Source organism: Natrix helvetica, assembly GCF_964273705.1.
Source record: "Natrix helvetica genome assembly, chromosome: 8".
Lineage (NCBI taxonomy): Eukaryota > Metazoa > Chordata > Lepidosauria > Squamata > Natricidae > Natrix > Natrix helvetica.
Window position 1 is genome coordinate 20,523,560 of NC_138559.1, and position 26,461 is coordinate 20,550,020.

Genomic DNA, 26,461 nt, shown 5'->3' on the forward strand with positions numbered 1-26,461 from the left:
CAAATATCACTGGGAGAATGGAAAGGGGGGGGGGGGAATAGGCAGAAGCTCTTTTCTTTATAATTACTGTGGGGAAAAGAATCTGTCTCAAAAGAGAAATTCTGGTTTTAAATAAACAGGTCAAGAATCTATTCTTAGGTCCATCAGATTTGCCGGAAGTTTGGTAACTAATTACATCTTAATTTCTTCATTTAGAACCTATTTCCAAACATGCTCTGTTAGCAGCCATAACAGAAATTGCTCTGGCCTAATGAAGACGAATTGGTTAATTGGGACAGGAACTTCATCAATTTGCTCATAGCTATTGGCGGCATTTGACAGGCAAAGCAAGGCAAAGAGCTGGGGGCGAAAATGTTGCATGCTGATGATAAACTGGCTAGTAATAAAACAATCAGGGAGAAATAATGATGATGCATCTATAGGAAGCTTACAGTGATTCACGAAATCTGTTATGAAATAAATGTGTTCCAAGGCAAAGAGAATCTAATGCGTAGAAAGAGGTGCATTCCACACCTGGTGAATCATGTGGAGGCACATTTTTATTTAAATGCCTACTGCAGGGCTGTCACAACACAAGGCTCGCGGGCCGGATCCAGCCTGCAAATCGCTTCAGCCCAGTCTACCCAACGTAAAGAGGAAACATGTCAGCAGTTCAAGGACCCACCCAGTCGGCCAGGCCCACCCAATCGGCCACGCCCAGTGAGTGGCATCAAGATGGCCACGCCCACCCAGTCAGCCACACCCACCCAGTCAACCACAGCCCTGATGCAACCCTCAATGAAATTGAGTTTGACACCCCTGGCCTACTGTATCGCGCTTCCAAGTTATAGCAATTTCACCAAGGGGGGGGGGGGGGAGAACCCATCAAGTTCTGGCCCAAGAGACTAAAAAGCTGAAATAATGAATACAATTCTCTGAGGACACCTTAATAAAGATTGAGGAACATGGCAGGTTATTAATCATTGACTCCTATCCTTCTGTTAATTCTGATTTTTTTTTTGACTGCCTACTGTGCTTCCTTCTGACCTTGAGGTTGAAATGAACCAGGAAAGCCGGCCATCTCCGCAGCTAAACTTTTTAACCATCCCTAGGATGGTACAGATAAAATTGCTCTTTTGAAAACATTTTATAAAATGAATGCAAGCTATAAGCAAAGTGCAGGTGGTTAACAACTCGGCTGGTATTGTTGGACTCCATCCTACTTATCTCATCGTGCCAGACTTGGCGCAGGCACGGCTTGATTCACAAATCTTCAGCTACTCAGCCCCCACATTCAGTAATGTTAACAGAACCTTCCAGACTTCAGCAAGGTTAGATAAGTGTGTGGTTGCAAAGTACTCGTAAGATCAGCCACTGCAGGATGCAGAAATCAAGCCATATATATGATCTGTGTGTCTTCCAATTAATTCCCTTTCTCTCAACGAGTCATACCAGTTGTTGTGGTTTTTTGCTACTCTTTCCCCAGCCTTGTATATAAAGAATATACCACATAGCCCATCTGATCTGATGCGTTTTAATTCCCATTTTGCAAGAGTCCCTTTCAAACACATAAAACAGAAATGAACTTAGATTCCTATCTAAAACACAAGGCTAATATGTATTGGAGCCAGATCATAACTGAGTTTTGAACAGGGTGGATTTGATTTAAATCACGATTTAGTAAAAAGGCTTGATTTAAACCGACTCAATTTAAATCCTAATTTTTAAAGAGCAACCGTCATCTCAGTCCCGCAGCAGCAGCTCCTCCTCTGACCAGCTGTTGATCAGCGACAGTCCCATTCATTTTAATGGGAGGGATGGTGATACGGCAGTGACACAGGTGAGGGATGTGGCAGGCAGCAGGTGAGTGGATGCCCGCTAACCGGCGCTGCCCATGATGGATCTGAAATGAAAGGCACCCTTTAATATTATATTGCTAAGCTGCTTGGAAGGTTTCGCTTTCATTTTTACTGCTTGCCCTTCAGTGGTGGGTTTCAGATTCCGTTCCAACTGGTACGGTTGGAACGGCCCCGGCGTCACCCAAATTCACGCATGCGTTGCAGCTGCAAACGATGCTTGCGCAAGCCTCTGCAACGCTCCAGCTGCTCGGTGGAGCATTGCACAGGCGCTGTACACCGATAGCTTTAAAACACAGTAAGGAGCTCCAGGCAGGCTCCGGTACGCCTGCCTGCAACCCACCACTGTTGCCCTTCCTCCTCCCACTTAGAGCCTGGTGCTACAGATGCATTTCTCTTCCAACAATCATAGAGTTTGTAGTGTACCTAGATTTGCAAAACCATGGGATAAAGGAATATTCCTGAACTTCATTTTATGATTTATCTCATGCTTACTGTGAACTTGTGTGAAGTTATCAACGCAGTGCATGTTCTCTCAGCTTGCAGAGCTTGGACTCATTGAATGAGTTTACCAAAAATGTAAATAAGTGGAGAATATACAGCCTCATGCTACATAACTAGGCTTCCATGCTGAATAAACTAAATTATCAATGTATCTTAAATAGAAAACTATTTTTAGATAGATTTTTACTCCAAAAGCATTTTATTAAAGTAAATTTGATAAAAAATAAATCCGATTTAAATTTTTAAAAAATCTGCTGTGGGTGGGTTTTTTTGTTTTTGTTTTAAAATCATCGATTTTTATGCATCCTGGTTTTGAACAAGTATATAATATGGCCATCTTCTTCGCATCAAACATTTCTCACATGGGCAGCATATTTCGGAGGAATCCTAAAAGGCTTCTGGACCTACCTGCCTTATAACACTAAGAAACAAGCTCCGGCAAGACTATTGTTTGAAAAGCCTCAGTCTACTTTTTGCAGCTGCCAAAAAAGCCAACACAGTTCTAGGCTGCATCAACAGAGGGATAGAATCAAGATCACGTGAAGTGTTAATACCACTTTATAATGCCTTGGTAAGACCACACTTGGAATACGGCATTCAGTTTTGGTCACCACGATGTAAAAAAGATGTGGAGACTCTAGAAAGAGTGCAGAGAAGAGCAACAAAGAGGATTTGGGGACTGGAGGCTAAAACATATAAAGAACAATTGCTGGAAATGTGTATGTCTAGTTTAATAGAAAGAAGGACCAGGGGAGACATGATAGCAGTCTTCCAATATCTCAGGGATTGCCACAAAGAGGGAGTCAAACTATTCTCCAAGGCACCTGAGGGCAGAACAAGAAGCAAAGGGTGGAAATTAATCAAGGAGAGAAGCAACTTAGAACTGAGGAGAAATTTCCTGACAGTTAGAACAATTAATCAGTGGAACAGAAGTTGCCTCCAGAAGTTGTGAATGCCCCAACACTAGAAGTCTTTAAGAAGATGTTGGATAGCCATTTGTCTGAAATGGCATAGGGTTTCCTGCCTAGGCAGGGGGTTGGACTAGAAGACCTCCAAGGTCCCTTCCAATTCTGCTATTGTATTGTATTGTATTGTACTCCACACCAAAGGGCCTTTTATACCAGCATCACATTCATTTTTATTATTATTATTAATTTAGCTGCCTAACGATAAGATCCACCACTGAATTTAGGAAAGTTACAGAACTTTTTTTTTTTTATGAAATGCCAGTTTTGCATGAGCTGTCAGAATATGGCAGTGACAAGACTCATTTGAGAGGAAAATAAAAGCCTGCTGCAAACATTATCTTATTTTTAGGAAGCCGGGTGATGGGCAATTTGACAGCTGCAGGAACCAGGTCTTAATTATCATACACACAACTCCTGAGTTCATTACATTGTTGTTGTTGTTTTTTAAGTTGACTCTAAGAAGATTTTCCAGCACCAGTATTTGATTTAAAAGGCATCATATCTCCATTTGAAAAGGATATCCAGTTTCTAACACTCCTCCGTGTTGATACTTATCAACTGGGCGAGTTTTGTAGAGGTAAAAGAGAATTAGAATGATCATAGCATCTAAAGTACTGTAACATGACTAAGAGGTGCTGTTTTGGATTAGAGCTTTGTGGTGTATATGAAGGCTTGGTATACACAGTGTCCTAAATCTAAATTGACAAAAACAGAATGCTGCATTTATGCTGTGTTACCCGTTAATGGTCCAGATAATTTGGAGGACCGCCTGTCTCTCATCATTTCTGTTCATCCCACCAAACCTGACCCAGGCAGGACCCCAAAGGTGTGCCTTCTCCGTCACAGTGCCTGCCTTATGGAGCAAGTTGCCCTGGAATCTAGATCAGGGGTCTCCAACCTTATCAACTTTAAGATTTGTGGACTTCAACACTCAGAATTCCTCAGCCAATCAGATTGATGTGCAGATCAATCTGATGTGCAGATTAATGCACATCTTTTTTTAAAAAAAGCAATAACAAGCAAACCATTTTGATACTTTCTATTAATGACAAATCAATACATCTTTGAAATAGTATGAAATTTGCATTCAATGTCGTCTTCCTAATGAAGAAAACACGGTTATTCCACCACAACGTGTGTACAAACAGCTTCCCGGTATTGCACAAACAAAAATAACAAAGTCATTCAGAGGAACAAAATTGCGACGAAGATATAGTACTTCAATTACTAACGCTCCCGTATTCAAATAGGAAGACCAAAAAATGTATTTAACAGCCATTTAATTATCAACCAGAAAAACAAGCAGAACGGCTTCATAACACTAGGAAAAGATCTGAACAGAAGATGTTCAGCTAGTAAACCAATTAATAGTTAACTCACTATGAAAAACTGTGGTCTCCATGGGGTTCATTCTAATGATCACTGAATAACAAAAGCAAATAATAGGCACCAGCATCGTAAGAAAAGAAAAGTAGATGTTCTTAAAAGTAAAAATGTTCTGAAGTTGAGCTTGACTCTTGGCAACTGTATGGATGCAATCATGCAATTTTCTTGGCCATCACAGGAAGTACTTTTCAGTCTCTTCCTCCCAGTCATCTCTACAAGCCCAGCGATGCTTTGGTCTTTCTTATCCATGTACAAAACTCAAGCCTAGACAAGATTAGCCAGAGAGATGCTCCTTAAGCAATCATCACAATAATGGTTGACAGTGATATTCTGCATTAATAAGAGCTACTATAAGTAAGCATACGACTCTCCGACTAATATCCACGTTACGCCAATTAGTCCACATTGTTGCATAATTACCGCATTATAATTTAAGCATTTTGAAAACCCTTCCTTCCTTCCCCACACACACACTTATCATTGACAGATTTGAAACAATGGGATCTACTCAATGAAGAAACATCTTCATTGAAAAGCAGTGTAGAATAGATGAGGCATTTTTTACATGGCATGCACTTCCCAATATGATGGATGTCTACATATACAGATATAATATGCGTGCACTTACACACATATACACACAAACGTACTTCCTTTGCCCCACTTCCCAGAGCAGAGAGATTGGAGAGAAAGGAACTGTAAGAGAGTGAGCAAGCACACAATGGGGAGTACACTGGAGTATTTGTATAATGTACTCATGACTGTCAGGATTAACACACTGTTTTCCATTGTGTGTCTGCTTACTCTCTTGTAATCCCTTCCTCACCAATGAATGTAAATACAAACATTAATTTCCTCCATGCCAATTATCACAACATCCGAGTGAATATTCCAAAGGGCCAGGGGGTGATTAGGGAGGCAAAAGCCTGAAGGTGTGAAACTGATTACCATAGTCAGGGCCACGTGATTTCCCACTCAGTTTTGCTTAATGGAGGAGTTGTTGGTCCCAACTGTGGTCACTAAGTGAGGACTATCTTAAATTCTCATCGTCAGGATTTTCCAGGCTAGATTATTCTAATGCTAATAAATATGTATGCTTGTAAAATTAACTTCCTCAAGGAGAGGGATCACATTTTGCGGATGGTAGCTAAAGGGGAAATTAATGAAGCCTGAGAACCATTGCAGCATTATTGTCAATAAATAATCACAGGCTATGCTATCCAAGATGATTTAATGGAACAGACTCAGTAGGCACATCATCTTCCCCCCATATATGGAGTGCATCCAAAGATGAAACATTTTCAGCTGATCAAGTAATGAGTGCATTTTCAAAAATTCTACACATCTCAGGTCATTTAAGTAACTCCAAGCAGAATGTATCCAATAATATTGTTAATAATGCCTTACCATTGCACTGAGGGTCTCCTCCCAATCTGGTCTTTCACGGGGATGGATACTTCTCTGAAGCTCAGGCACAAAATCATCCTCTTCTGCATGTAAAGAGGACTTCATCATTCTTGAAGAAAAAGATGAACTCATAAATAAACTGAATCTTTTGAGTTAAGTTAAACACTTTTAATAATTCTTAATAATTCATAAAGTTCTATCCTTGGTCCCCCAATATACCTCCTAAGGCAGGGGTGTCCATGGCTGGCTGGGGAATTCTGGGAGTTGAAGTCCACAAGTCTTAAAGTTTCCAAGTTTGGACACCCCTGGGCTACATTAAGAGAATCCTGCAACTTTTGAAGCTACCCCTCCTTCCCTTCACTTTTATTCTCTCAAAAACTAGGAAGGGTCTCTTCTGAGAAGCTTCTGGAACCCTTCCTCCTTAGGGCTCAAATTTTAAATGACTGTTGTGTAAGCTGCAGCTCTTCCTACCCTGTTTCCCCCGAAAATAAGACCTCCCCCGATAATAAGCCCAATTGGGCTTTTGAGTGCATGGATGAAAATAAGCACTCCCCGAAAATATTGCCACACAGCAACAGCCATGAGGTCACCAAGCTTGCCGCCTCCTGCACCTCAAAAATAATAAGACATCCTCGAAAATAAGGCCAAGTGCTTATTTCGGGGGTCAAAAGAAAATAAGACCCTGCCTAATTTTGGGGGAGACATGGTACTATCTCCCAAAGTCAATCCCATCTGCCACCGCAACCACACCCATCTTTTCAAAATGCCAGATGTGCCTATCACTTAACAGAGATGAGGATCCTCTATCTTATTTCAGTCATCATTTTTCCCCTCTTGGGTACATTTGGAAGACTTAAGCTGTAGCCGGCAGCCTAGCAATATTGATAGTACGTTTATAGAGAGTTAGATAGGAGTGGTGCGGAAGCCTAGAGGTGGAGCTCTCGCCTCACAATCAGGAGGCTGTGAGTTTGATCCTAGGTAGAGGCAGATATTTCTCTCTCTGGGCACACTGAGAATATATCTGCTGAACAAAACTCTGCACAGGCAACAGGAAGGGAATCCGGACATTAAACACTCTGCTAGCTCCATTCAGTTGCACAAACTCTACCCCGCAAGGAATTATGGGATCGTTAAAAGATGGTGATGATGATAGAGATTTAGATACCAAATGTTTTAGCACTTAGCAACGGCACTTAGACTTAAATACAAGTACATATATATATCAGACTTATACATACACCACCCGCTGAGCGGTTTACAGAGTCAGCCTATTTGCCCCCAACAATCCCCCAAACCTCATTTTACCGACCTCGGAAGGATGGAAGGCTGAGTCAACCTGGAGCCCTGTCAGGACTGAAAAAAAAGTACTTCAAATATTACATCATTTCACCTGCTATTTAAGAATGGTTTTCCAAATAGATTTGCTGAAGAAGAAAAGTTGCTTCAGTGGCACTGAATAATTCATCTGTGATTAATCTAATTTAACCATGACATTATGTTAATTCAATCGTAATACTAGACCAGAAAGCTCTCAACTTGCCAGTAGTGGAATATCTAGGCTTTGTCCCATGTGAAATTATTCTGAAATTGCTATCTAAAACAGGACTCGTTGCTAATTTAATAATGTAAAAATCAGAGACATTTACCGACTTCAAAACCTGTTTTCAATTTATATTGTTGAATCTGAATTGATATGAGAACATTGTGTTATTAAGGCAATCGGGAGGAGGAATTCCTGAAATAAGATATTAAAATCATTCTCTCGTTTTCCCCCTTCTGATGTTTTTATCACTTTTCCCTTAGTTAATAATAATAATCCCAAAACAACTGGAGCACCATTTGAACACCATCGGCATTGACAAAATCACTATCAGCCAATTGCAAAAGTTAACTTTGCTTGGGATAGTTTACATTTCGCGACAATAACTTTTAACGCCATCAAACATCGTCCATTCGGTGAATAAAAATGCCAAATCCAACCTAAACATCAGGCTTACAGTGTGACCAACCATCATCATCATCATCATCATCATCATCATCATCATCATCTTTCTCCTCTTCCCTGAGTCTTTACGCCACCCAGGTTAGGGTGGATGCTGGGGCTCAGGACCCCGGACAGCACCCCGGAGTTCAGGGGAGCTGCTAGAGTTTCTTAAAGGAGATGCAGGTTAATGTCAGGGTTCCAAGTAAGACCCCCAACGAAAGAAGACTCCAAGGCTTGAGGTTCCTCAAAGTTCCATTTTATTAGAGATGTCAAACTGGCACATCTGGGGAAACCTGACTCTGAAAGCTTCCAGCACCACCCAAAAGAAACTTCAAGCCCCTGTCCAGCACCCACATGTCCATCACATGGCCCAATCAGGTACCATCCAAACCAGGATTTACCTCCCAGTCACCTCATCGCAGCTACAGGGCCAGATGACCTTGACTTTCTGAGAAAGAATGTTATTATGGCTATATATCACCCACACTCTGTGTAATTCCCCCCTCCCATTTTCCCACAGTAGAAAATGTGGCAGGCCTGAAAGTCCCAAAACTAAAAGATGGCTTCCCAGATCTGACAGTTGTATGCTGCCTGATTCAAGACAAAGACAAAGAAACTACAATAAAATCAATAAGAGATAAAGATATTAAGGGTTTAGGATACCACCATTTGATCGTCTCATTATGAAGTCAGAATAGATGTTGGCTCTTGGGACAGGGCAAATTAAATTTTGTGCCACCTCATGGAGAGACGGAAACATGTTCAGGAGGCAAAGTACACAAAATAATTTGTTCAATTGTTTTATTTAATCTCCAAGAAGAAAAGGGGATATTTAGTCACAACGGTCATAAATCGAGGCACCCCACACGACCAAACCCAATTCTATGAACTTTTTATACGGCAGTCGTAAAATGAACCCCACAGTCATAAAGCGAACACTGAGTAAATGTGTTGCTATGGGCAGGAATTTTTTTGCTGGAAACTGGCCACAGAGGCCAACAATCAGCAAAAAAGTTGTACATTGTAGAACACTGAAACAAGCCACTATTGTGACCATGAGGAACCTGTTTTCACGTAGCTCTGGAGGGCTCCACTGTAATCTCGAGCAGTCATTAAGCAAGCAGTCGTTATGCAAGGACTACCTGGAAAAGGAGAGATAATCCAGCTGTGGTCTTTATAAAAGCAAACGGGAGTTCTCGAGGTTATTTTTAAATAGAAAAGGGTTTTTTTTCCAGAAGATACAGAAGTGCGTCAGAGCCAGACAACTTTGTCGTTCTAATCCCAAGGCCATGATCACTAATTCATGGAGAAAGATTAAAAGGACAACCCTATTGATCAATACTCAATATTAATTACTATACCTCAAGTCTTTATGATGCAAGGCATGAAAGCTTCATATTCCATTTAATCTTTATGGGGAAATGAGGTTATACTGCAGCAATAAATAAATGGCTTAGTTTTAGTGGACTACAAATCTTAGCTTGTATTTTCTCTTCTATTTAACCTAAGCTAAAACCACCTGATTTCCAGAGAAAATTTCTTTTTAGCAATATATTTAGTCGCAATCCACTGCACCAAAGTGCCCACAAGTGCAAAATTGACACCAATTTAGAAGCTTATATTTCCCCTGTTACCTTCCCACATACCACAATAAATAGATCTGTTCACTAAGAAGCTCTTATTTTTATCTGTGTATTTGATCCACAGCTGAAAATAAAAAGGAACACAGTGATAAAATATAAGGCAATAGAATAAAATAAGAAATTTAACATAGTAGAAGGACAAAAGTTAGTGATTATCTTCTATGTAAGGCCTAAGTAGCTAGTCCATCCAAGCCTGGGCACATTTCAAACCCAGTACTTTCAGCAATCACAACTAAGTAGAAATTTACCAATGTTCTTGGAAATCTCAGGAAACAATCCCTTTGCAAAAAGCACATAACCTCAATTTCAAGCCAATATTTAGTAAGGACAGGAAGCAGTAAAAAGATAGCCAAGTCTGGTATAAGGGTCAGCACACAGAGGATACAGAGGATCACATTCAGACTTGAACTGAGAAATTCAGAATATGAAAGATTATTAAAACTTTCTGGCCAACATAAATTTACCCCATAAAGGATAATGCATTAAGTCCTGCTAATGAAAATACCCTTCTCTGCATAACGGGAGTTAATGGTGAAAAGATAATTAGATACAGCAAAGGTCAGCAGCAAATTGTATATTTTTCTTCTTATTATTTTTTTCCCTCTTCTAGTACAAGAGAGATTTCACAGATTAGTACAAAATTATTTGGGCACAGCCTCCACTTTAAAACAAAAATCCTATACCCGTGATGGCGAACCTATGACAGGTGGCACACACAGCCCTTGCTGTGGGCACATGAGCTGTTGCCCCAGCTCAGCTCCACCATGCATGTGCACTGATTTTTGGGACTCTGCCACGCATGCGCAGGGGGGGTGGGGTGTATATAGGAGATGCATGTGCAGGGGGAGTGCAGGGGTACAGCGTTCCCTTCCCCCCCCCCACGGCCTGTTTTTGGTACAGGGAGGACTACTAGGCCCAAAACGGGGTGCAGGGCGGTCGCGCGCACATGCAGGTCTCACAAAATTGTGATAATTCCTAGACCTTCTAGTCTGCAATACAATTTGAGTCATAAGTATCCCTTTTCACAATTAGTCATTGTCCTTAATAAAGCTTTTCTAAATAATGTACAAGCCTGTAACGGGGAGTGTGTGTGTGTGTGCTCTCCAGATGTTTTAAAATACAGCTGGCTGGGTCTTAAGAAGCACCCCACTGCTGGATCAGGCTGGGGTTTCCCACGGTGTCTTTAGCTTTGCACAGTGCTGTATAGCTGAGGTGGGATGGGGCTTGTGCGGTGGCTGTGGGGCTTCCAAGAAGCTCTTAAGCTGCAGCATGACAAGCAGCTCCAGAGCTGCATGGTTCCAGGGCTATTTCCTGCCCCACAGGCAGGGTATAGGGCGGCCAGAAGGGCAGAGATGTCAGGGAACTGGCAGTTGAGGGGGTTGACATAGTCCGTTACCTTGGAAGATGGGAGGCTCGGAACTGGGACAGACCAAGACATGGCTTCGTTCAGGGTGGTTCCTTGGCTAATGAATTTGGTTAACATATCAACAAAGAGTGCTGGGAATGCCATCGGTAAGCGATATTTTCATGTGACATCATATTATGTGACCGCCTCACTTAACAACGGATGTTCTGGTGCCAATTACTATTGTAAGTCGAGGATTACCTGCAACAATATGATGACTTTCATTATGTCTCACTTCTCCCATCTGTTAATGCTGTTGCTGTATTTATCACACCTGAGTTATAACATTAATGGCATGCGCTAAATAACTTTAAGTTATTTTGGCAACTTTCAACAGATGGTACTACAGACACTTCTTTTAAACGTGTGGAAATCAGTCGCTCAAGTTTATTCTAGTATTGTGCTGTCTGTTCAGTTGAATCAAACAGCTCCCATGTAAAATGTCTACAGTTCTGTTGAATTACGTCACTCCTACAAAGCAGCAATTCTAGGAGAAAAGGAAAACTGCAGAGATTTCAAAGTAAAAACAAAATCCTGTTCCTATTAACTATTTGTATCTGGAGGACTAAAATAAGTTTACCGAAACTGTTATTGTTCGACTGCTCCTAGGATTTATCTGAGTTGAGTTTCCTTAATATCTCCGCTCGTTTTATCAGTTTAATAAACATTCCAAGGTTTAATTCTACTTTCCATGCAATACAGGTCACCAAAAAACCCCCACTGTTCTTCAGAGGTGATAATCACACAAGTAATAAATATTAGAGTGATCACTTTCTGAAAGCCTAGAGGCAAAACATTTTGAATAAATACACAGCCTAAATTATTTCTTACCTGTTTCTTTTATGATTACTGATGCAGTTATTGTTCCAAATGATGGACCTTCATAAATCTTTATGAAACACACACTAAGTATTAGAGGAATAATTGCCAGCAACTCTAGAAAAATAATTATAAAAGAAAGGACTTTTTTGCTGTTTTAATAAATCCCCGATTCTAGAAGATTAAAAAATTATAGAATCTCCCAATGTCAACCCTAAAACGCTAATGTGCATTATTTTATAGCATACCCCTAACTAATGAGACTTCTTGGAAGGGAGGAATAATTTATTTGGCAATATTAGTCTTTGGGGAATGCGTTTATAAGCTTTCAATGTTTATTCCCTTTAATGTATTTGGAACAAATAACAAGAGCCTATACTGATATGCTATGGGGAGAGCTCCCGAGAATCCAACAATTTATCATTTCAAGTGTTTAAAATTTGGACCAGCCTTCCCCTGGTAGCATCTTGGCAGCAGAGCTATTGATACTTCCTTAGGAGTTACGTGTCACTTTTTCTTTTTTTTTAAAGCGGACATGTTAAAGAAAATGTCCAATGCCCAAAACTGCAGCTACAATAATAGAACAAGAGCAAAATACAGCAATTTACAATGCTAGGCACTTCAAAAACTTGGTGATTTATTTCTTGTAGAAGACGACAAAATGGAGATGAAACTTTCAGAAACTCTGGAAGTGGAAGGACAGTCCTTTCAGCTGAAAGTAGCAGGTGTACAGAGTGGGCAAGGCTGTCGCACATGCAATGTTGTGCTTCACAATTATACCTAAGCCACAGAAACTGTCATCTATAAACTAAACCTGAATGGAACAAAATGAAGTAAAAAGACAATGTCTTCCTGGACAGCCAGGACTTAAATCTCTCTTCAAAATTTATGGTACAGCAACTTCAGACTGGACTCTCCATGCTGCATAGGATCTAGCTCTTCAGAACAATCGTTATCATCTTTTAATGACCCCCATAATCCCTTGCAGGATGTAGTCTGAGCAAGTGAATGAAGTTGAGTGTTTACTGCCCTTCCTGTCGCCAATGCAGAGTTATAGTCAGCAGATACATCCTCATCGTGCCCAAAGAGAGAAATATCTGCCTCTACCTAGGATCGAACTCACAGCTGCCTGATTGTGAGGTGAGAGCTCCACCTCTAGGGTGCACCACTCTAGCTCTTCAGAACAATTCCGGAATAAAACCTCAATCTACTGTCCTCTTCTGGGAGTTGCTTGTTCAAAAACATAAACCTGTTTGACCACAATTTAAAAAGGAAGTGCTTACAAAAAAAACTGTTTCCAGCAGGCAGGTCCATCCATATAGTTTACCAAGCACACAGAGCAAGCAGCTAAGAATACTCCAATTACATTATCCTGAATATATTTTCTTAATATGTCATGCACACACGTACACACAATATCTATATACACATATATTCATCAGATAGATGTGTCCTCTGCTAACATGTTTTTTTAACCAAAATAATTTTCTCTGCCAATCGTAGCAAGAAGCATGAATTTGATGGTTATATTTCATAGAAAAGCTACATTTCATAGCTTTCCTCTTGTTCAGATACCCTGTCACACAGAACAGTCTGTACAAAACTAAAGATGAATTTTAAATCTCCCTTTGGCATCTCAGAATGAAAATCAAATTCTACACCATTCAGACTGCAATCACCTTGAGGTCTGCTGAAACTTATCTTCTATAAAACAAGGAGCATGACTATTTAATCCAAGTTCTTTCAATCCACTGTGGTTTAGAAAATCGCTGACTTCCTATTTATTAATCTGAACACAATTAAGAGTAAAAAAGGCATGTGTTATTAATATTCATATACAGATTGGGGAGGGAAGGATAGCTTCAGAAACATTTTTCAGCCTTAACTGTGAACCTCGAGAGTTCCAAAAGCTTGAATGAAAAAAGGTTTAATGAATCAGCTTTTATAATTCCCATCTTTTACCAAAAATCCATGCGTCCTCCTAAACCACCATTTAGCACAAAGTATATGAGCTGAAACAAGGCTGACATAAAGAGGATTTCAGAAGCATTCCAGGACTGATGCATAACCGAAATCATCACGTAAAATCAATTCTACTTACAAGCTGACTTTTCCGTACAACTCAATTTAATGCAACGGAAAGTCACCGTTCAAATACAACCTATGTGATATTTGGTGTGTTTAAGTATCTAGGATGTGATCTTTGGACATGGACAAAGTTTGACATATTCAAGACAAACACCCACTGAATACAGTATTTTATGAAGAAAAAAGGAAATTTAACATTACTTCAAGCAGCTGAACAAGGAAAAGTACAGAGCCCTCAACTTACAACAGTTCGTTTCATGACCGAAGATGTAACGGCACTGAAAAAAGTGACTTAAGATCATTTTTCAGCATCCCCATGGTCACATAATTGACAACTGGCTCATACTTATGACAATTGAAGTGTCCTGGGATCATGTGATCCCCTTTTGCGACCTTCTGATAAGCAAAATCAATGGGAAATCCAGATTCACTTAACAACCAAGTTACTAATTTAACAATTGCAGTGATTTACCTAAGAAATGTAGCAAGAAGTCGTAAAATGGAGCAAAATTCACTTAATAAATTTCTTACTAATTGTGGTTGTAAGTCGAGGACTACCTGTCATTAATTCTGCACAGATGAGAACCCAACACTGAGAAAGCAAAGGGCAAATAATGTTTTAGCATCCAGTCAATCACAGCAAAACATAAAGCATATTCAGACAGAGCATATTCAGTGGAAATTAACACTGAAAAGAAGAAAATTAAGGTCAATAAATCTGGTTAGCATGTCAAGGTCAAAAGATATATTATAAAATATTTATCAATAATATTGTATAGTTGAGGTGCCTGTTGTACATAAACTATTTAGCAAAAAATAGCCCTTTCAATAGTGTCAGTTTACCTTTTTTTTTAAAAAAAAAGACTAATATTGCTTTCTTTTACATCTTAGAAATACCGCTCAGGAAGAGTGGCAGACAGCTTTACTTAGACAAATTGTATTTAAATACCGCATTTGATATTTTTGACCTAAATGCGCTTTTTAGCATTATCCCACTAGCATAAACAACCATCACTTTAAAAGCTGTTCTCTCATACAGTTTTCAAATCAAGGTATGGATTTTGTCCTTTCGTGCAAATAAAAAGTAAAAAAACGGGAGGCCATGAGTTCTAGAATTCTAGTCCTGCCTTAGCCCTGAAATCCAACTAGGTGACTTCGAGCCACTCACTCTCTTTCAACCCAACCATCTCAGAGGATTGTTGTGGGGATAACAGTAGTAGGGTGTGTTGGATATCTTCACCCCCTTTGAGTAACAATAACAGCATGCTACTATAGCAGAACAAATGGATTCAAATACATACATAAATAAAATGTTCTAGGTAAAGGTTCCCCTCGCACCTATATGCTAGTCGTTTTCGACTCTAGGGGGCGGTGCTCATTTCTGTTTCAAAGCCGAAGAGCCAGCGCTGTCCGAAGACGTTCTCCGTGGTCATGTGACCAGCATGGCTAAACGCTGAAGATATATGGAACGCTGTTCTCTTTCCACCAAAGGTGGTTCCTATTTTTCTACTTGCATTTTTACGTCCTTTCGAACAGCTAGGTTGGCAGAAGCTGGGACAAGTAACAGGAGCTCACTCCATTACGCAGCGCTAGGGATTCGAACCGCCGGACTGCCGACCTTTCTGATCGACAAACTCAGCGTCCTAGCCACTGAGCCACCGCACCCTTTTAAAATGTTCTAGATTCAATCATTCTTTTCATTAACTGCCACACAAGCAGCAACCCAAAAGTAAATTGACATAAAAATAAGTGAAAGTAGAAAAGCTGTCAGGCCCCTTTGTCTGAATGCAAATAACTGTTGTGGTTTGAAAAGCCCAAGAACTTACATAACCTCAGGCACTGAATTTAAATATTACAGACACTTTCATATGCAAAATGGTATATTTAAGTAATTATAGAAATTTCTTAAGATTCCTAGGTAAATAAAAGAGAAATGACTTCAGTAATTCTGAATTATTTTCACCTGACCCATCAAATCATTTGAAAACCAAAGTTTTGTCCTTGCCTGTAATAGGCAGCTATCTTTTCTCCTTCCCACTTCCCTGAACTTCCAATCACAGCGTCTCCTTTACCTGGAATCCCTTTCCACACTTTTCCCATGTCTCAATCTGCACACGCCTTTTTCCCTGAACTGCTTAACATGTCTGATCTTATCCGTCCATCCCCACAAGCTTGGCTAAGCAAGGAGCTCTTTCTTTTCTAGCTTGCTAGAGAGCTGCCTGTGATTTCTTTTTCTTTTTTTAAATCATTAAATGATCATTAGGGAAGTGAAACCAAATAATAAAAAATGAAGTACCAAGCAACTTCTATTTAAAATTCCAATTCTGAAGAACAAAGGGCATTGGATTTACGGTATACAGTTATAAGCTCTTAATTACGCGTTGCTCGTGTAAGCCGTTACTTCACCACTAGCAAATCTTAACAGAAATATTTCCACAACCCTATGTGAAATATGAACCACACCCAGTCATAAGGATCAAAATTAATTGTGTGCAAGTTTAAATAAGACTACTTTATGGCTTTAAGGATGAATATATCCCAATGATGGCTAACCTTTTTGCCAATGTGTGCCAGAAGTGGGAGGAGTGCGGGGGGTCATGCGTGCATGTGCCCACACCCATAATTCTATGTGCCCCCTCCTCCCTGCATGGGCACGCGACTCCCGCCCTCCCCACCGCTTATGGCACGATGGACCCATTTTTCGCCCTCCCCAGGCTCCAGAGGCTTTCTGGGTGCCTGGGGAGGGTGAAAACAGAATGGGAAGGGACCATGAAGGTCCTCTAATCCAACCGCGCAAAAGCATCGCCGTTGTCTCTACGCTACAGAAACGCTTCACATACTTAACTTGGTGCCTCTCTCCCAGCTTCCATTCTGTAAAAGTAACCTGGCTTGCTAGTCTAATGAAAGAAAGTGAATGTCAACAGGAATCCATATTATATAACTGCAAGCACAATAGTATTACAGATTTAATGGGCTGGATCCAAATTTGGCCTTTCAAGAACAGAAGGGTTTCTATTTAAATAAAACGTCAACTCCAAGGTAGGAAAAAGAAAAAAAATGTAATTTTTGCTAATTCACACCTCCCCAGGAGTCCCTTCTACTGTACCTCCCCACAAAATCAGCTTTGAACTTTTGATGTCTACTCTGGAATAAGAGGGGAAGCGTCCCTTAGAACTCTAAAAGGAAAGAGGAAATCAATGAAAATATCTTTCCTTTTTGCTAGCAGGAACTGCTGCTGGCAGAATGCTTAAAAACCCAGTTCCTTTTCTCCTTGTGCTTTTATGGAAAGCCTCTATAGAGATGTAATGGTGACAGATATAATATGCAAAAGGCGACCCTGGGACCCACTGCAAGACAAACCACACTGGTCTTACTCTTGCAATATCAGATGAGCATGTGGCACAAACACAGGAATCCCTTCAAAACCTGCGAAGGGTTTTTACACCATTATTTAAATCAACGCTGAGAATCGCTTGAAGTTTGCAGCAGCCCTGAAAAAGATCAAACTCCCACCTTTTTCAGTACTACCCAGGGATAAGAACATACGAAACCAAACAGTGTAAAGAATAGATTCCGCCATTGCTTAGGTCTATAGGAGAGAAGCAGGATTGGACTGCTCCAGGTGTGCCCGGGTTTGGGAGAACCTGTAGCTAATGTTATAGCCAGTTTGGAGAACCTCCAAATCCCATCCCTGGCTGGCCCCGCCCATCCCGCCCCTTCCAGGAGTCTCCACGTGGCCCATTTTGGATGCGAGGTAAGTGCAGGGCCTATGCGAAGGCTCAGGGAAGGTGGAAAACGGGACTCCGGGAAGTTCCAGAAGGCAGGAAACAGGCCCAGAGCCAGGGGGAGGAGGTTTTCGCCCTCCCAGAGGCGCGAAGAAAGCCTCCAGAGCCTGAGGAAGGTGCAGGAGGCCGACTAGGCCACGCCCATCCAGTAACTGGGCAGAGAAGTTTGCTGAAATTTTTGAAGCCTACCGCTTCAAAGGCAGAAGGCAGGTAAGTAATGCAGTTTGGGAACGAAGGACGCTATTTAGACAAATGCTGTGTATTCTGGGAAGAAAAAGGATAATCAAATAGCTACGCCTTTTCACCAATAAAAAGTTTTCTTGTGTCATACTTTTTATATAACAATTCCATCCATAATTGACACAGTGGGAGCGCAGCAGTGGTAGGTTGCAGGCGGTACGCCCTGGTATGGGCATACCGGAGCCTGTCCAGAGCACCGGATACCGTTCCGGTACGGTGCTCTGATGGCCCGCCCGCTGCCCAAGCTCCTTACCAGTCTTTTAAGTCTTCGACGCTTCCGGGCACGATGCGTTCAGTGCCTGCGCGACACTCCGCTGTAAAGCTGGAGCGTCGCAGAGGCTCGCGGAGGCGCTAAGATTCAATACAGGATCTGAAGAATGGGCTTTTCAGTGTGATACTTCAGTGGTTTAACTTGAATTATCTCCTTCGCTCATCTATACATTAAAAAGCAATGGGTGCGTATGAAAAGGCTTTATTCTAAATACTGTGGATTTCATTTTTGTGACAAAAACACTAGTTAAACCAGAATGTAGAATGTTTTCTATCCATTGAGACATGTAGGTAATCTCCTGGGGATCAATCAATGTTCAATCAGAATAGAACTGGAAGGGTCCTTGGAGGTCTTCTAGTCCAACCCCCTGCTCAAGCAGGAGACCTTATACCATTTCAGACAAACGGCTGTCTAATTTCTTCTTAAAAACCTCCAGTGATGACGCACCCACAGCTTCTGAAAGCAAGCTGTTCCACTAGTAAATTGCCCTCACCGTTAGAAAGTTTATCCTTAATTCCGGGTGGCTTCTCTCCTTGATTAGTTTCCATCCATTGTTTCTTGTCTTGTGCTTTGGAAAATAAGGTGATCCCCTTTTCTTTGTGGCAGCTCCTCAAATACTGGAATGCTTTCGAAAAAGTTACTGTTTAAAATCACAGTATTTAAAAACACAGGCACACATCAAGAAGGAGCTGAAAACGTTTCCCAAATACCTTCCTGCCGGTGATTTATCGGTAATACTGATCTTTTGGATTCATCAGGATAGCTACCAATTCTTACCACCCCTGCAGTGGAAGCTGATGAATTGGAAGTAGGGAAAGCAGCAGCGATTGCTCCTGTCCCTCCCTTCAGGTTTCACGCAGAGACACACTGCAGAGGCAGCTACCTAGAAGAAGTCAATGCACAAAGTTGCTTCCCCTCCATTCCACATTCCCATCACACACACACACACACACACACACACACACACACACAAGCTCCTGCATTCTTATAGTCCATGGGTTGTTTCGTGCTCAAGCATCTTGGCAGTTGACAGAAACTCTTTAACCGTTTGAGGTAAAAATAAAAAAAAAATGAAATCCTGACAATCAGAACCAAGTAGCTTGCATTCCTCCTCCCCTGAATGATTCACACTTTCTGCAGACCGGCAATTCGGGTGCAACCCTTTCCGAACTGGGGTGTTAAGAAGAAAAATCAATTCTCCCCCTTGCTGTAAAATGACACATCCTCGTTTTATATTCAGATGTAGGCAAACCCATCTGCTATGAACCCTTGGGGGGGGGGGGTTGTAAGCGATTCCATGGAATCTATTTGATTACAGTAAGACATTTAGAACTGAATTGGCACACAGCATGCCATCTAACCTTGAGCAGGTCACTTAATCTCTCTGAAATTTAGCTCTTTCTCTTTAAAAAAAAAAGAAAGAAAGAAAAGGTCTGACGCTGCATTGGAAATATAATTAATATTTACGATGCGCTCCAACATCTTTTTGTTGTTGTTGTTGTTTATGTCACTTTTCAAATTTGCTGCAGTGTATAAAACTTGGGATTGCAGACTTTAATTGATGAATCTACAAATGCTGCAGCCAGCCCCAGATGGACTTCAAAGCAATGCGCGGCCTGCAGGCAGTTGTCTCTGAAATTGTGTTTACTGTTTTTAGTTTTCCTAAGCCAAAATCTCTTGAAAAACCAATTTTACATTCAGGAATTAAATATGTTTAAGAAATAACAAATGAATTTCTCTCCCTACCCCCCCACCCCTTTCTGGCATACCTGGAATTTAAACACAGCAACATATTAATAAGTGAAAACAAACAACAGAAACGAGAGCCATTCCATGAGTGATTGGCACAGACTGCAGAGTCCCTCACACAACACAAAGAAAATGGCTTTTAAAAATATGCTTTCCTCATAAGACAAAGCAGTATTAGCTACACAGCAGCCAGGAGCGAATAGGTGGCAATATAAATTTAATAATAAAATAAATAAATACATAAATAAAATCCTAAGTTATGATTAAAAAGTATGAAGTGCTTTAAGACCGTAAGAATATAGGATCTTCTGAAAGGACATCAAATAGATTCGAGAGAAATGTTTACTATAGAGATATTTTGATTCTAAGAACCAGCATGCTATGATTCTGAAGAATCCACCTCTCCACTGCACCTCTCCAGCTACTGCCTATATATCATCACCAAATAATTCAATGGATTTATTTAATTTAATAAATTTTCTTGCCTTCCACCTAGATACACGCAATCCAGTGGGCTAGTCCTCTAGGTTGGAGAGAGAGTTCTAAGCTCCAATAAACAAACATTCAGAAAATAAAAACACAATGGAAAAACTCTCAGCTTCAGAGAAACGAGCTCAGGAGATCAGATTTTACCACATCTGCAGAAATAACATCACTGTGTGCAACTAAATCATAAGTAGTGTGCTTAATGAAATGCTGATTTTGCCAGTACACCATGGGGTAAGAGTAAATTTATCACCACAAGACTTTTTGTTAATCAAAATAGTAGTTGGATAATCAGATTTTATTCGCAAGGCTACAGAAAGCAGGCTCCATGCCTAGCTAAATATAGACTCATATAAACTCCCGAGAAGGAAGCCTGTAATATTTTCAATGGTTTTAAAAAGCCAGAAATATACAATATTTTAAAAATGCATGTATCAAGGTATGTATGATCCAAGATACAATTTCTACATTTAGAAGATAAATGTGCTATCCGCCCCCCTACCATCTTTCAGCAGCTTACACAAAGACAACTGAAACTGAATAAAGGATGGTTATTTTTCATTTTTCTAGTTATCTGTTTCTACTGACGTTATTTGATCTAACCAGCTATATAGTTCATCTTGAAATAATAATCATATTTGATTGGTGTTATTATGTCTTTTATGCTCTTGAAGGTTTCTGTTGAGAAAAATTAGGCAATACGTACCATTTCTTTCTTTCTCAGAAATTATTCCAAGGAAGCCAAGTCAATAGTTGAAGTTTAATGCAGATAAGCAGCCAACTGCAAGAAAGAAGATCTCTAGAATTTGGGAGGAGGGGTGTAGATTAGGTGGGTTATGGACTTTACATCAGTTTATGCTCTCTAACAGAACCTTTTCCAACCATAATGGCAAATGAGAATCAAAGTACTGTACCTATAACTTGAACACATCATGAAAAGATATTTCAAGTTCACATAAATACCATTTCATCTAACCGGACTACAAGTCATACTCTGTAACTGAAACTGTCAATATAATGCAGCCATATTTTTATAGACAAATTCCATGCTATGGAGGATTATAAACACGGGGATTGAAACTTTAACTGCAAATATCACAATACCTTAATAAAAATTTATTGTGCAGCTATATTTGAAACTATGATGTCCTTCATTCCTTTACCCACGTTAGATTCTCTCTCTCACACACACACACACACACACACACACACACTCTATCATAAGCCTGGGTCTCAGGGTCATTCAATTAAAGTGACTAGCAGTAAGTTCAGAACAAATAAATACTGTAGCACTAAATTAATTATGCATTGTATGAAGAGCTCTATCTACTCTCCCTTTAGCAAGGAGCCTTCTGCCTTTTCAACTAGACTGCTAGGGATTAGAATTTTTAAATCCTCTACACACAAATAGTTTAATACAATTCACACACACACACCCTTTAATATTTGCAAAAACATTCTAAAGCTTATCTATTTCCAAAATAAAGCAGTAGTATGTAATGAAAGGATATTTTTCATCTGAAACTCAAAACTGGCTCAGATAAACATTTCTGGACAGAGTTTCATAAGTAAATCATTGCAACTTGTTCTAGGAAGGATTGTATTATGCTATTGAACTAGAAGTGTCTTTTCTATTTTAATAGACTCTATTTACATATATACAATGAGTGTGGCAGTGGCCTAGGGGTGGAGCTCTTTGCCTCACAATCAGGAGGCGTTTAGTTTGATCCTGGGTAGAGGCAAATATTTCTCTCTCAGGGCACATTTGAAAAAAAAACCCGCTGAGCACTGCTCCGCATTGGCGACATTCAGCTCCAGTTGCTCAGACTCCATCCCACAGGGGATTATGGGACCGTTAAAAAAGGATGCTGATTTACATACATAAAATATATTCTAAATGCCTGGACTGGGATTATTGTTAATTATTGCTCAAATTTCTATAGTCACCCACCTCACAAAGGACTCTGGGCAGTGTACACTTATTCTATTATTGTCCCACTTCCTATTATCGCTCAATTAGACTCTTGAATCACAAATGATAATTATTCATTTTAGATGATGTAGCAATTCATAAGGGACTAATATTTAAGAACAGACTATAATGAAAACTACAGCTCTTACGAGAAAGTTACCATATTTTTTAGGAATAGATGTGACTTTGGAGGAGGCCATTGGAGATTCCAATAGTGGGAAAATGGAGTCAATATGTAGTATTTAAAATATCTATGGAGATTCTCTGTCATCCAGGCCATGGTTTTCCCAAAGGTGCTTTTTGAAGAGGCAACTGGACTTTCTGGTTTTTCTTTGAAGACATTTTGCTTCTCATCCAAGAAGCTGAAGATTCTTCCAATTTTTCTATTTAATAACGCTAAATTTCACTGTATCAATTTCTGCAGCATCTGGAGAAAAATCTTTGAGTAGAAAATATCTGTTTTTCTTGTGTGGTATATAAAGAATACATCGACAACATCTAAAGCTGTCTGTTGAATGTATAAAACCAAAGGGAGACTTGCTTCAGGATAGCAAAACTTTATTGCTAAGTTTAATGTACATGGATTTCTCTTCATTGCGCCTTCACTCAAACAAAACAAGGGAATTTGCTGTTTCTATTCGCAACTATTTTTATTTCCTATCCATTTAAATACAAAATTCTATCCCACTCTTTTAATGCAGCTCTCCCCTTCAGGGCAGCAGTTTCCTATTTGCTTTAATATCTCCAATAAAATGTTCAACTGCAGATCATTTCAGAAGATGACAAATCCTTTGTTCACAAGTTTGTTTTTAGTGTTCCCCGATCCATTTTATTTTCTGGATTCTGCTACAATAAGTATATTATTTGCTCTTCTATGTATAAAAACAGAAATAGAAATGCCACTCATTTTTCTTTCATTACAATTCTTAGAAAAAAATAAGAACTTTCTTGCAAAAACAAAACCAAAAAACCCTGAATAAATTTTCCACATAAGAAGGTCATTTACAGGATGGGGTGCATGTCTAAACATGCATGTTTGTGTGGGTAGTGATTAATATGTAGAATGCAGAGCTGCTTCGCAATTCAACATACGGTAAATCTTAACTTTTTCAAGAAAAAGAAATAAGAACCTTCCATACAAAGGCCAAGGTCACTCACTACAAATCAAAGGACTACATTTTGATTATGGGACTGCTCTTTGAAATGTGTTAGCTAAAAGATCCTATAAATAATATTTCAAACCTAAGCAAGCCAGAAAAATCAGGCTTCAGTGTGTTTCATCTGGAAAGATATGTGACCTACTTTAGGCTTCACTTTGATCATAATTAACACTAATTTGTTCAACTTCCAATTTAACATACAAACCCACTCACTGAAAAGGAAATACTGGCTAGTTTGAAGCCATAAGTGAATGCTTAAATATACTCCCGGATATTTAATTTAGAAAATATAGAAATCCAGCTTTCAGTGAGGATTATGGCAGGCTGATATCTCAATAGGTGTTGAGAGACATTCCAGCAGAGAACGCCCACTGGAGGGCAGTTGTTGCCCAATGAAATCTCTCTGGATCAAAGAGATTGTGAGACAATCAACTTGTATTCTGTATGGTTGCTTCTCGTGAGTTAACTGCAAAAATGGAAGTTGCCTTAGGGGCCAAGCGGCTAAGACTCACAACTTTCTTCCATTAGACCAGCAAGCACAAGAGCCTATATAGATAAAATATCTAGCCATCCTCGTTTTCTAACCACTTTTGGAAGCAATTAATCTGCAAATAAAGAGAGATTCCCTATGCAGCAAAGATAAAATTCCTATTGGTGAGTTTCATGTTTTTCTGGATTACTAAAATAGACACTTTAAGGATTGAAAGACTCAAGAATTCTTTGTAAAAAGCTTAACAAGTAAATGATTTAAGAAAGTTTAAAACAGATAAAAGTAATAATTACAACTATATGGAGTTCTAGTTCTGAGCACCCATAGAGCACTTATCAGCAACTCTTTAAAGCAGTCAAGAATTTCCCCAGGATCACAGATCAGAATACTTTGGTATTGGGGAAGACTCCTAAAAGCACTGCTCTTGTTCCTTCTGCTGGCTTTCAACTTCTTATTTCTCCTCATTTTCTCCATCATAAGGACAAAAAATTCAGAAATGTAGGCTTTCCACTGGCATGTTGACTTTCTTAATATCCCTTCCTGTCAGGTCCCCCAAAACCAAGAAAAACACACAAAGTTACTTCGAAGCAGTTTCCTTTATTGTTCCTCACCTACAGACAGAACTCTTACAAAATAAAGCAACTACTTGCATCATTAGAAATATACTCTAAGAAGCTCTAGGGAGGCGCTACTATGACTCACTTTCTCCTAACCAAACTATCTAAATTTTGCTGCCTCTTGGTTCTCTGGAATGCAGCCCTTCCTTCCTGGGAATCCAGACTACATTCCACCACACTTCCTTGTCCCTTTTTTAACCTTAAACCATGGGTCCTCAAACTACGGCCCGCGGGTCACATGCAGCCTGCCAAAGCCATTAATCTGGCCTGTGTGGGACCACAAAGCTGCCCCGCCCACATCGCCCCACCCACCCTTCAGCCGAGTGCAGGACTTCCCTTAGCAAGCCCCGCGGGCTGGAACTGAAAGGTAAGGCCAACAAGTTTGGAGGTGGGGGAGGTGAAAAACAGAATGCACAGATGCCCCGGGAGGCAAACAAAATGACAAAAATAGCCCATTTTTCAGCTGCACGTCTTCAGGGGGGATGCGCTCCTGGATCTTCTCCATCCACAAAATAGCCGTGCGGTTGACGAACAAAACCGATGCTGCTGCCTTGATGGCCCAGGCTGCAGACTGGAACGTCTTCCTCAGTGTCATCTCCGCTTTCCTGTCATCGGCTTTAAGGTTGTCAGCCACATCCTTGGCCACCAGAGAGGCAGGAGACGCCAAAGCAACCACCGGTGGGTCCACAGCGGGAAGCTGTAAGGCCTGGGAAAAATCTGGCTCAATATTATAAAAATGTCTATCATTACTGCCAGGGTTGGGAAAGCAGTGGGCTTCTCCCATTGTTTCTTCACCACTTCCAGGAAGAGGTGGGGAGCAGGGATCTCCTCCTTAACAGCCTCGGGCTCAGAGAAGACCGCGTCCCGAGGTTTCTTTGCTGCAGCCCCCTCTGCAGCTCCATCCTTAGCCCCATCCTTCGCTCCTTCCTTACTCCCCTCCCCTTCTTCTACCTGTGCAGTAGCATGCGCCTTGTGCAGAAAAGATCAGAATAAATTGGGGGGGGGGGGAAGGCCAGTGAAGGCCAGAGGATCCGGCTTGTCATCCTCCTCATCCTCAGATAGGTCAGGGTCCCTTTGGGCCTTATCCCCTGCTACCGAGCCTTCACTAATCAGGGAAGGGGAGACGGGGTGACTCACAGAAGCGGGTGGAGGGCATGCCTGGGAGGAGCTGGCTCTAGGGGTCTTGCCTTGATCTAATACTAAGGACTGAGCGGCCTGTTGCTGCAAACCAGCCACAATTCCTGAGGAGATGGTCCTATCAATAAGATTCTGCAATCCTTGTGGGAGATTGTCCACATCCAAAGAGTCCCAGCCGGAATTCTCTGGATCTTGAGCTACCCCAGCCTGGGGAGCCAGGATAGGCCCGGGCAAGGCCTGATCCCCCATGGGCTCCACGTGGACCCAGGAATCTTCCATGTCCATATCCTGGACTTCCAGGGAAAGAGGTGGAGAGGGGGAAACCTCCCAAAAAAACCCTCCCCAGAGAATCTGGAGAGCCTGGGGGGGATGGGCTGAGGCTCACCCCCCAGAGGAGATCTAAACCGGGGGGGGGGGAGGCACTGAGCCTGCCCTGGAGGGCTCTCAATTTCTCAGCCCTGGAAAAGGTCTTTGAAATTACCTTATGTCTCCTTAGTTCATCCCTCTGTGTGGCA

The 26,461-nt window shown here is 40.7% G+C and overlaps 1 protein-coding gene across 2 annotated transcripts in view; it reads right to left on the reverse strand.

Annotated features, from left to right (window-relative positions):
• The window catches only part of ARHGAP32 (Rho GTPase activating protein 32), a 167,578-nt gene that overhangs the window by 117,181 nt on the left and 23,936 nt on the right, over nucleotides 1–26,461 (reverse strand). For both annotated transcript variants that reach the window (XM_081961288.1, XM_081961287.1), the window contains exon 2: nucleotides 6,101–6,209. In XM_081961288.1, the coding sequence (XP_081817414.1) occupies nucleotides 6,101–6,208 (108 nt within the window). In that variant the 5' untranslated portion in view covers nucleotide 6,209. The remainder of the gene's footprint in view (nucleotides 1–6,100; nucleotides 6,210–26,461) is intronic.